Source organism: Thamnophis elegans, chromosome 7 (assembly GCF_009769535.1).
Source record: "Thamnophis elegans isolate rThaEle1 chromosome 7, rThaEle1.pri, whole genome shotgun sequence".
Taxonomy (NCBI): Eukaryota; Metazoa; Chordata; class Lepidosauria; order Squamata; family Colubridae; genus Thamnophis; species Thamnophis elegans.
This window is the reverse complement of record NC_045547.1, coordinates 25,319,968-25,332,789: the sequence shown is the minus strand read 5'-3', so window position 1 is coordinate 25,332,789 and position 12,822 is coordinate 25,319,968. Positions and strand designations below refer to the sequence as shown.

Sequence of the window (12,822 nt, the reverse complement as noted above, 5' to 3'; positions counted from 1 at the left end):
GTGTTGATCCTCAATTTCCCAAACTCTCCCAGAATCTCTTTAGGTTCTCCCCTAGATATAATCCAAGTTCAAAATTCTTGGATATGAAGGGTTTTCCAGGAAAAAAAACCCGAAGCGGCTGCGCTCAAGGCAACAAAGAGGCTTTTAAGGCTGCAAAAACCAACATATTTATAACTTCAGAAATTTAGGTGAGGGATTTTTTTTGGGGGGGGGAGACAGGAAATTTCACATCACTTCGCCCGAGTTTGAAGCAAACTTTTGCCAAAGCGCCGGGCGCAGGAAATGCAGCTCCCCTCCCCCTCATTTATCTCTGCGCTCCCGGGCCATCCTTTTCCTCCTCGATCGGTGTGCGTGGCATTTCCCACCCCTCCGTTATGGAACTCGGGAGGCGGCGCTCGCCGTTGGGCAGGGCGGAGATGAAGCCCGCCTGAATTCCGTGCCTTCCCTCCCGTCTCTCCGTGCCGAAATTGAATGGAGAAGCAGACCCTTCTCCCAGCTCCAGCCGCTTTTCTTCTCGCGCGGCCTCCAAGCGCGCCTCAGTGAAGTCTCTCCATCTCGCTCCGACGCCTTCAAGGGTACGAAAGGATCAAGGGCGCCTCGCTCGGCTTAGCATGTCATCCTCCGCGGCCAAACAAAGGAGCGGCAAGAACAGCGGCAACTCCACTTCTTCCGAAAAGGGGGCCCATTCCAACCAACCCGATGACGTGGCAAAGAAGCAGCAGCAGCAGCCGCCGCCGACCCCGGCCCACTCCAAAGGCAACAAAGGGGGCTCTCCGCCGTCTGGCGGGGGCAAAGCTGCCTCGTCCTGCAGCTGCGGCGCCATCCTGAACTTTCTCCTCTCCGTGACTTTCTTGGCAGCCGCTGCGGCCTCGGGATATTACGTCCATCACCTTCTGGGGGAAGTCAGTCAGATCAGCCTGAGGCAGGAAAGCTTCGCCAAACAGCGGGAAGAACTGGCCCGTTCCTTGGAAGGCGCCGTGCAAAAGGTAGTTGGGTGGGATAATGAAGAAACATTTTTCCCCCGGGGAAGGCCGAGTGCAGCCCTTGCGAGGCCGCCGAGCGGGAGCGTGTGGTTGTGTGTGTGTGTGCCCATCATTTGCCCCGTTTTTGGATTTAATTGCTCCGAGTGGTGCGGCAATATTTCGCCTGGCTTGAAACGCCGCCAAATTTGCTCGCCTGAAGCAACCGCGCCGAAGAGGAAGGCTTTAGTTATCTCCAATGATTGTCTTTCCGCGGAGAAAGCTGCTGATGGGCTCCTCTCTTTGTTATTTGGGTTGAGAGTGGAGGGATTTGCCTTTGCTCCTTCCAAAAAAACCCCAAACATTTTCCTCCCAAGGAGCGAGGTTTTTTTTTTTGCAAGCCACGTTTTAGCACGTGCGGTCCATGCGCCGCTTGCAATGCGCAGCATGGCGTTTGCAGAGAAGAGCCAGGCAATAAAGTTGAAGTCTTCGGGGAAAGAAAAACAACTATATTAAGGATTAACAATTGATTGTTTTCTGATAATTTGGAATTCCTCTTTAGTCTTCGCCAGACAGTATGGCGACAGAGAATGGACTTCAGAGGTTCGCGCAGTTGTGGGGTCCCTAGATTTTCTAGTTTTTCCTGTTTGCACGTAGAAAATCGGATAGTAAAAAAATATACGAGTTTTCTCAGAGCCAATCAAGTAGTATTTACTCTTTGGGAATTGCCCTCAGAGTTGCAGCCCAAGAAGTCTTGTGAACGTCTAACTAACCCAACGTGGCTTAATTTTTTGTGTTTTGCAACCTCAGCCGCTTTAATATGTGCTGTAAGGACTTGAATCTTGACTACAAAAGTTAATGTTGCAGTGTTTTCAATGAGTACTTTCCATCGGGTGAGGATGCATTCATAAGATAATTGAATGCTTATTCCGCTGTTCCCAAAATGGTGCCCTTGGGAGTTATTGGACCAATTCCAAAATTTAGTTTTACTGAGTGGAAATTTCAGGGGTTGAAATCCATTAACTCAGGAGTGGCCCATTTTGTGTAAAGTGGATTAGAATATGAATTCATTCTTAACTATATTTGGATATTTAATTAAATACACATTTCACTTTTTTAAAGATGAAGTCTCCAAGATTTCTGTGAACAAATTACAGATTGCGCAGCAAAGCTAGGGAGGAAGTTTGTGGACCACAGATTGCTCTGTTCATCTTTAAGTAATCTAAATCGGTGGTTCTTTTGATGTGCTGGATTTACAGTAATTGGCTTCTAAACTTCTGCTCAAAGGCCACTGGGCATTGTAGTTTTGGGGATGAGGAGGGCATAGCTTCACCATGTAGTTGAGGACAGTATTTTATGTAGTCATAGAATCTAGTGGTTATCTTTCAATTTGTTCTGTTTGCAACTTGTATAAGAGTTAGAAAATCAAGGTTTTCTAGGGTTTTTTCAAACTTTTTTTAAAAATGTTTTTAGAACTTTAAGATTCCATTATAGGGTTCTGTAAGATCATTTTTTTTAAAGTTCACTTGAACAGAGCCATTTTTTTTTAATAACTGTTCATTATTGATGAGGAGCTTGAGGAATTATTTTTTACCTGATGCTTCCATGGCTTGAAAACTCTTAAGTTCCATCTAGGACAGAGTTTATTAACCTACTATGGACTTCAACTCCCTGAATTGCCTGGGCAGTCCTTAAAGCACATATTAAAGCGGCTGAGGTTGCAAAACACTGCTTTAGTGAATTTATGACACAGGTAAATTTGAAGCAGGGTGCTCTGTGGTTAATCTGTGGTGCAGTACTGTGTGACAGGGTTAAAGAATTATGTGCCCAGATTTGTGGTGTATGTATTAAATCCAGTTTAGCTCACATTTTTGCTGATTCTCATTTTTGCTGATTTTGCTGATTTCAGTTGAATCAATACAATACAATAAAACACAATAGCAGAGTTGGAAGGGACCTTGGAGGTCTTCTAGTCCAACCCCCTGCCTAGGCAGGAAACCCTATACCATTCCAGACAAATGGCTATCCAACATCTTCTTAAAGACTTCCTGTGTTGGGGCATTCACAACTTCTGGAGGCAAGCTGTTTCACTGATTAATTGTTCTGTCAGGAAATTTCTCCTCAGTTCTAAGTTGCTTCTCTCCTTGATTAGTTTCCACCCATTGCTTCTTGTTCTACCCTCAGGTGCCTTGGAGAATAGTTTGATTCCCTCTTCTTTGTGGCAGCCCCTGAGATATTGGAACATTGCTATCATGTCTCCCCTAGTCCTTCTTTCTATTAAACTAGACATACCCAGTTCCTGCAACCGTTCTTCATATGTTTTAACCTCCAGTCCCCTAATCATCTTTGTTGCTCTTCTCTGCACTCTTTCTAGAGTCTCCACATCTTTTCTACATCATGGTGAATCTAGGACAAGGCAAGAGATTCATTTCGTTTATATTACTGATAAGTAAAAGCCCCAAATTCACATGTCTTAAAATTCATCTGTCTTCTGCAAATAATGTCAGTAGATCAAAACGGTCATATTAGTTACAAAACATAAACCATTGCTACTATATACTTCACCATTTATTATCCTGTTTGTTTGTTTATAGAATTTATAAAGCAGTTCCTTTCAACTGAGTGCCTCTGGGCAGCTAATAGTGCACAAAAGAATGTCAGGCTCAACTGACATCCTGGTCTCAGTGCTTGAGGAAAAAACAGGTCTTCAAGGCTTTCTGGAAGATTACCAGAATCAGGGCCCTCCCTATGTCATGAGCAGAACAGGGGGTTGTTTTATAGGACAGGAGCCACAAAAGGAAGACATATAGGAGACTCTGTTTCAAAAATCACAAGGGACAAGAGGTCTTGCAAGTAATCTGGTTTTGTACTTTACATCAGGCTTGGGATATAAGTGCAAGTTTTCCTTGATCCACATGCAAGATCCTGAGGGGATCTCAAAAGCAGCCTCTCTGTTTCAGTCTTACCTTGTATCCTGTTTTAAGATAGATAAAGCAGATATAAAGTTTTTCAATAGCACCAGGGTGTTGTGACCTGCCAATGGCCAGCAGAGCTAGAAGCAGATTCGGACAATGAGGAGGTTAAGGAGGAACATGGGTCAGTCCTGGAGTCTGGGGAAGGCTCTGATGAAGGCTCTGTTGGAGGCAGAGAGGGGGCCAGAATCGTATGCCAGTTATCAGCTGCCTTCAGAGTCAGACATCAGTGAGGCAGACAAACAGCGGGAGCCTGTTCCCAGTGTGCGCATGCGCAGAGTTGCCAGACCAAGGGAACAGCTAAAGAACAGGGGTCGACTTGGGAGTAAGGCCACAGGTGGACAATGAATGACCCCTCCCAGAGGAAATAAAAGAGGAGCGAAAGGGGAGGGGTGTTTGCAGAAGACAATTAGTTTGCTTAATTGCTTCATGAGACTCCTTGCCAAGTTTTGCAGATATCAGCCTGGCAGCTCTCCAAGCTTGATAAGGTCTGTGACTGTAAATCCTCCCTTGAAAGACTTTGCTGGATGTGAAGGAGCAGAATTCACACTAAATTAATAAAAGGGTTTTTTGTCGGGACAAGGAGTTTGCTTCATGCTCTTGAGAAGCCTAGGTCAGAACACAATGTATACTATCCTGCTTGGGTCTCTGTGGTTGAAATTGCCCTTTGGGTTAGATTGCAAAGGTATTTAGAATCTGCATGGTTAAAGAAAAAGTGTACAATCCACCCACCCACCCACCCCTGGCAAGGTTTGACTATACAGTACAGACATAGCCCAAATTTTCTGTACAGTATGGGTTTATATTGGCTGTGAATGTGAACACATTTTATCTTCAGTATTTATCTCCTACAAAGCAATATGCTTACAATTGATATCAGCCATAATGTTGTTGAACTAATGTCTTACTAGAAGCCAGAATGGCATTCTAAGTCTTACAACAGGAAAATCATCCCTGTCCCAATGTCCCCATTTATTTGTACCCATTTCCTGTGTTCTTATTCATGTTTTTTCTTATTCCTCTTATCTTGTACATGAATGATAAGCTAAATAAATACACAAAATATCCCATTGCTCTTTAATAAAGGAAAGGGATTGGCCACAATAGTATAGTATATAAGCTATCTTGGTTTTTGGATGAACAGAAAGTCTGCATATAAATCCAGTGATAAATTAAAAACAAATTAAAACTATGCTTTACTATACACAGGTATTGGAGAGTAGTGAGTGTTTTTAACTATAGAACACCCACACACACACAGCACACACACACATATATATATATTTCAGTGGATTAATTTAGACTACTTGATGGAAAATAAGATTGTATGGTTTGCATAATATTTATGTTCTGCAACAGAACAGCATCCTGAGTACATACATGTAGCAATTTATTTGAAATTACTAATGCAATAGTTGCATAATTAAAGGGATACCATGTCTAATAATGACAACCAGCAAATAGAAGGAAAAGTTAGTTTCCTGTGTCCCTGTGCTGCCATCTAGAGGTGATTATGGTTTTTCAGCCCAGATTGGGTAATCCTAATGTTGAAATACTTTCATTGTACTGTAACATGTGCCTTTCATGCATATTCCATGTGAATCTGCAGCACGGAATCTAGCTATTGGCACAGAAATGGATTATGAACATTTTAGACTCCATTTCAAAAATGGCAGTTTTTTATTGTGCTATTACTTTTTATTTCCATCTATTACTTTTTATTTCCATCAAAATCTTTGAAAATGGAAGCTGGTTGCTATAAAAAAAGTACAAGTCTGATAGGAATACAAATAATGTCACAAGGAGAAAGCTGTTAAAGCTTTTAATCAGATCACTAAACCATCTTATATTATAAATATTACATATGTATTTAAGTCATTTATTTTGATGTATCATGTTGTCCAACATCTTAGTTGCTGACCATCCTATGTAGAACATGATCCATTTCGTTTTGCTAACCTTAATTTATTTCTATCTTTCCATTTCTTTTGTAGATGCAGTCTTTACAGTCTGCTTTTGGTGGCTTTGAATTGACATTGAAAAATGCTCAGCAAAAACAAGAAATCACTGAGAAGACTGTTAGACAAGGGGAGAGTGAAATCAGTCGCATTGGTGAAGTTCTCCAGAAACTACAGAATGAGATCCTTAAAGATTTGTCTGATGGTATTCATGTTGTAAAAGATGCCAGAGAAAGAGACTTCACGTCACTAGAAAACACCGTGGAAGAAAGGCTGACAGAGCTCACAAAATCTATAAACGATAATATTGCTGAATTTACACATATCCAAAAACAGAGCCAAGATGAAATCAATGAAGTTAAAAAAAAGGTGGCTTCACTTGGTGAAACAGAAACATACAAACATGACCTTCAGGTTTTGAAAGACGCCGTTGATGAGATGCAGAGATCCTTGAAAACCAAAGGGAAGACTATAGAAACCTTGCAAAGTACCATAGATTTGATGGAATCTGATGTCCTGTCTGAAGTGAAAGCACTTGTCAACCTCAAACAGGAACACGAGAAGTTTAAAGAAGTAGCTGACACAGAGCGCCTTTCATTACAGACTTTAGAAGAGAAAGTTCTTAAAGCAGAAGAATATCTTTCCCATCTTCCATTGGAGCTGAAGAAACTTAGCGACGGCTTGATGCACATCAAGTCTTCTGATGGTATGCAAGACAGCTATGCGTTTTCCAAAGAGGACATAGAAAGTCTTCAGAAAAGCAATAAAGAATTGGAATCCAGGCTCAGGTCCATAGAGGAGAATGTTCAAGCTCCAACATCATCCTTTGCACAGAACACAGAAGGAACAGAAGCTTTTATTTTCAAATATGACACGAAGCTAGCTGCGTTAGAAGAAGGTCTAGATTCTGTCCAGAGTACTATAGAAAATGATATACGATCATTGACTGATACTGTGAGGAGTCTTGGGGAAGCACAGCTCTCAATCTACGGTGATGTTGATGAACTAAGGAGAAGTCTGAGTGATCTGCCAAATAATGCTGATGCACTCGATCATATCCAGAAACAAGTTCTTGCTTTGCTGGACCAGGAAAAGTCTTCAGTGAATGTAGAGCAGTCTGGAGATAATAAGGCAGAACTCTCTTCCGTTAAAGATTCTGTTGATGATGTGCGATCTTCTCTTGGTCAAGTAGAATCTGACTTAAAAATGCTTAGGACAGCAGTTGACAGTTTAGTTGCTTACTCAGTGAAAATCGAAACCAACGAGAACAATGTGCAGACAATGAAGGATTCCTTAGATGACATAAGGAATGACTTGGATAGGTTGTTTGTTAAAGTGGAAGATATCCATGATATAGTTTGAGTATTGAGCATGTTTTAATTCTGAAATACAAAAAGAAAAAAATGTTTTCCTAGTCCAAAGGAGCTTTATTGTTTTGGGGAAGTTGGTGGAATGAACTATTGATATCTCTGGAAAAAATGTTAAAATAATCCAGTTAGGTAGGTCCTATTATTCTACTATTTTAATTGCTAGGGCAAATTAATTTGTTTTCACAGCTTAATCTGTAGTACACTGGGCAAGGGTGTGGACCTAAGAAGCAAATTATGATGGCCATTGTCCTCTTAATTTAACAAACATGGGGGCAACATTATACTCAAAAGCTGTCCCACTCCTTTGAAAACCAATATACGTATGCATTATATTGCATACATCAGTCTTCTACCATTGAAATAAAGCAGCCAATCATAGAAGGTTCTATGTATTAATTAAAATACACAAAGGGCTGTAATTATATATAACAAGAGTATTCATATGGAAATTATTGTATGGAATAATCACATTTGAGTTAGGATTCTTCCATAATCCATGCTTGTCAACATAGCCATTCCATAACAAAATCAATGTAGCCATTCCACAACAAAACCAAAGGTGCTTTTGATGTGTCCAGAAGCAATAAATATTTGCAGTATTGGATAGAACTTTGCCATTATAGTAGTGTCTATTTTGGGGACAGTTTACTGTGATGTCAACTGAATTTGCATTTACCGTTTCTGTCCTAATTCATTGGTGCAAAGATGTATAGGGTCAAGGTAGGGAAATGAAAAGGGGGGGTATACATGGAACATACCTCCCCCCCCCAAAAGAACAAAGGGCAATAAAAACAGAATTGTTTACTGCATTTAACATTTTCCTTGTGATATAACAAGATGCAACAGTGACATCTAGTATTAAGTGCCTTACGGTCTTCCTATTATTGACTTGGATGAAACAAAATTAGACTTGAGATTGATCATTTAAAAAGTCCAAGACATTAAAAATTACCTTTGGATTTGCGTAATTCTTCAAATAAGAGATATTCATAATGTTGATTTTACAGAAACACTGAGTTTTACAGTTGGGTAGATTCTTGTTTATCTTCTTTAGAAAATATGACCCTGGTTCTTCTGATGATTTATACATAATTGTTGAGAAAGATAAAACAGAAGACAACTGCAAAGAATGCTCATAGAATCAGTAGTAGAGGCAACAGGTAATCCTCAGGAAGAGAAGAAGACAAGGTACGGAGTAGCCATTTATAACATTAGCAGTATATTCAGTAACTGCTTCTGTAGAAATACAATGCCTTAAAAACCAGAACTATGCCTTGTATTGAGATCAAGTTATTATTTTTTGGGAGTGCTTTTTTTGTCTTTTTTTGTGAATCTTGAATGACTGTAGTTGGCTGTGAAATAACTTTCTTGGTATGTTTAATTTGAATAAACACTTATTCTTGTTGTAGTCAACCATTCTTTTCTAGTTTTGAGGAAAACAGAGTAATTATATAAGGAACAAAACAGACACAAGAAGTTCCTGAAGGTCTCTGACAGCAAAAAGGAGGCTGGAGGTGACATGTGCAAGTGAGGTGAGTCAATGGATGACATCCCCTCCCCCCTGAAAATAAGACTTGGTGCCTTTTTGGGTGGCAAAATATAAAGGTCTTATTTTCAGGAAAACACGGTATCTACCGCTTCACAGTGCTTTACAGCCCTCTAAACAGTTTAGAGTCCGCATATTTCCCCCAACAAGCTGGGTCCCCATTTTACCAACCTCAGAAGGATGGAAGGTTGAGTCAACCTTGAACTGGTTAAGATCAAACTCCTGCCTGTGTGCAGAGTTAGCCTGTAACATTGCCTTCTAACCAATGTGCCACCACACTTCCTATGAAGAAAGAACATTCATATTTCCAGTTCTAAAACAATTCTGACGACTAAGGTTTCTTTTGGTATATTGCTATTTTTCTAGGAATTCAGAATGAAGCTACCGGTATCGTGTCTGAATTTCCATGGTTGAGGGTTGACTTGACCTGGGACTCCGAAGTCTTAGGTCCAGCATTTTAACCACTACAACAAACTGATTTGTTTGGCAAATATATAAAGTATATATATTTTAAAATAGAGAAGAAAACTAATAGTACCTTCCTTCAAAATATCCATATGGCATGGGAGAGGAGGCAGGGGATCCTTGATTTATGAAGGTGGCTGAAACCAGACTCCTTTTTATATAGAACGTGTTTGCCACTATTTTGATGGATTTATTTGTCCCTCATGGATACCCCTGAAATCAATGGCTCTTAGATATAGAAAACTAGAGAAATCTACAATTAAAACCAAAAGCAATGATTATTTAGAATCCTCTGTTCTTTCAACTTTTTTATTTTATTTAGCTGAATTACATTTTTTTAAAAATCAGCCTGCAACTGAAAATAAGTCCTATTGTTGGATCTTGCATATGGTTAGAGCATGTGGCTGAACGCTAGCCGTGGGGTCCTTAATGTTCTCTGATAGTTTTCTTGCAGACGTTTCATTACCAAACTGGATAACATCATCAGTGCATTAGCTACTTCAGTTGTGTGATCTACCATATCTTTGGGAGTATAAGACACACCTTTTCCCCTCAAAAAATGGTGAAAATCTGGGTGCGTCTTATACATTGAATACAGTATTTTTGGCCTCCCGAAACCCCACCCCCTTTGCAAAAATGGCCATGCATAGCCTTTACGAGGCTTCCATAGTGCTGCGGGGGGCTGGGGAAGACAAAAATGAGTGAAAAATGGGCCATTTTTTGCTCGTTTTTGCCCTCCCAGTCCCCAGGAACACTATAAGCCTCCTAAGGCTATGCATGCCCTTTTTTTGACAAAAAATTTTTTCGCTAAAAATGGACCGTTTTTGGGAGGTCTGCAGAGTGCAAAAACTTTTTTAAAAGTTGCCTCTTCAAAATCTTGGTACGTCTTACACTCCAGTGTGTCTTATGCTCTGAAAAATATGGTATATATCACACAGTGGGAGAATATTACACAAGGCTGTTATCCTGGCTACTTGAGTGCCACTTGGAAATGGTGTTAGCAATACTAAAAATGAAAAGCTAAAAATAATAGAAACAAAGAGATGAAACTATAAAAATGAGGTCAATTAGCATAGTAAGCATAATATGGTTTGCTTGATTCTGGATGAAAGTATTATGCGACTTAGCTATTGATTTGAAACCATAGTTTAATATGTTAGCAGTGGGCAAGTTCGGCCAGTTGTGGCTTATGTGATAAATTATGGTTTGGTACAATGTGAAAAACATGGAATGTTACAGTATGGTAAAAGCTACAATCTTAACATAATCTTTCTTGGGTCTCAGGCACACTGAACTCACTGGCATTAATATTAGATCAGGGTGTCAAACTCAAGGCCCGGGGACCGGATCTGGCCCACGGGGGGCTTAGATCAGGCCTGCATGGCTGCCCTGGAAACAGCAAAGGACCAGCCCGCAGTGCCTCTGCCAGTGAAAAGGGAACTGGGGCAGCCCTCCCGAGCTCCCTTTTTACTGGGAGAGGGTTGCAGGAGACTATCGCAGCCAAAAATGGAGCTCGCAAGGGCTGTAGGCAGCCCTCTCAAGCTTCCTTTTCACTGCAGAGGGTTGCAGGACGCTGTTGTACTGAAAACAGCTCGGAGTGGCTGTGGATGGCCCTACCAAGCTCCCTTTTCTCTGGCAGAGGATTGCAGGAAGGCGTTACAGCTGAAAACGGAGCTCAGGAGCCCATTTTCACTGGCAGAGTGCTCGGGCCACCACAGGTGCCCCAAACATAAGTGATGTTGAGCTGGGCATGCCCACTCTGGTCATGCCCACCCTATTTCCCCAAGGTCAAACACAACCCTGATGCGGCCCTCAATGAAATCGAGTTTGACACCCCTGCCTTAGATGATGGTGCTTTTAATCCTTGAGACACAACATGGAAGTATATGGATTCAAACTCTATAATAGAGTTGGAAGGGATTACTCAAATCTCATTGCACGCAAGAATCCAGATTAAATCTTCATTGTCAGATTGATGTCTGGTCTTGATTTGAACACATCCTGTAAATATATTAAATTTCACAATTTTGGATAATTGCAAACATTTGCCTTCATATTCACACTAATACACTAACACAGTTAGTGTATTGCAATTATGTGTGGTGTGAATCCATGCATCAATATGAAAGCCAGTTTGGTCTGGTAGTTAAGACACCAGGCTAGAAACCAGGAGATTGAATTCCAGTCCCTCTTTAGAGGTATGAAAAACCGGCTGAGTGACTTTGGGCCAGTCATTGTCTCTTAACACAACTCAACTCTTAGGGTTATTGTGAAGACAACAGGAGGAGGAAGGAGTGTTAAGTATGTTTGCTGCCTTGAGCTATTTATATAAACAATAAACACAGGATAAAGTAAGACACTTTAAAAATACCATGGTGATACACTCATATACATTAGTATCACATTGACTTACATTAATACTTTTGAACATCTTCTAATTCCTCCTGTGAGGAGAAGAACATTCTTCTTGTGCCATATCCGTCATCGGATGTTGGCGATCATGTTGGCAATCCTATTTTTGTCAACAACCGTATGAAAAAGTGCTGCTGAGTTTTGTCCAAATTAGTTCCCTACGTTTGCCTTCAATCTTTCCTTGGAGGATTAAGTGAAGTATGTCATATTTTCCTGGGTGTTGCATCACATGTCCAAAATATTATTTCGCTTTTTAATGGCTTTCCCAGGCAGCTTATCACTTTCTCATTTGTGATGTTGTCAACCCAACCTATATGTAACAGCTGCCTGTAAATCCATATTTCAAATGCTTCTAGTCTCTTCAAGTGACTTTCTGTCAGAGACCAACTCTCCACTCGGTAGAACAGGATAGAAAAGATGTAACATCTGATAAGCCTGATTTTGAATCTTAGGCTTATGTCGTGACTGCAGAAAACCCTTTTCACGTATATAGAAGAACATGGCAAGACTATTACCATAGCTTTACCATAAAGTATTGACCTACATGAAATTGGTTTCCGGGTCCGCTCTTCCTTGAAGGCCAACAGAGATGAACAAGCACAACGTCAGTGCTTTCTGTGCCCCTCAATATCTTTTATTCTAGTACAGAAGGGAAAGTCTCCAGTTCAAGGATGTCTTCAGAGATACTAGGTTCTTGGCTTTAATTAGTAAATCTCAGGAACCCGTGATCCTGATCATCTGAGCTGTGAGCTCCCAGAGAATTTAACACCGGAACAGTTGGACACTGTCATCTAGTGAGAATGTGTGGTAATGCTACGTAGAATTGCTTGGCAAATCAAAGTTCAAAGCTTGATCCTTAGTATTCCATAAAGAACATTATTTTCTGTCAAGTATAAATCCGAATTTATGATGTGTTAAAAACTGAGCAGGAGGAAAAAAACTGACCAGAGCTAAGGGAAAAAATCATATTCAAACAGATTAAGAGTGAAAAATTTTTTGTTTTACAATACACTATTTTTAAGTACAGGGAAGAAAACAATAGCATTCTACGTGTCCAACTTCAGTTTTATATATTTACTAGCTGAATACTTGTGCTCCACTAGGAAACTCTGTGAGCAGAAACTCAGGTTTGACAATTCA

At 40.5% G+C, this 12,822-nt stretch overlaps 1 protein-coding gene across 1 annotated transcript; it reads left to right on the top strand.

Moving 5' to 3' along the window:
- The first annotated feature begins 343 nt into the window (after nucleotides 1-343).
- On the top strand, nucleotides 344-8,672 carry CKAP4 (cytoskeleton associated protein 4). The gene is made up of 2 exons (XM_032221551.1): nucleotides 344-986; nucleotides 5,926-8,672. The coding sequence occupies exons 1-2, from the start codon at nucleotides 612-614 to the stop codon at nucleotides 7,249-7,251; spliced, it is 1,701 nt and encodes a 566-aa protein (XP_032077442.1). The 5' UTR covers nucleotides 344-611; the 3' UTR covers nucleotides 7,252-8,672.
- The last annotated feature ends 4,150 nt before the right edge of the window (nucleotides 8,673-12,822 follow it).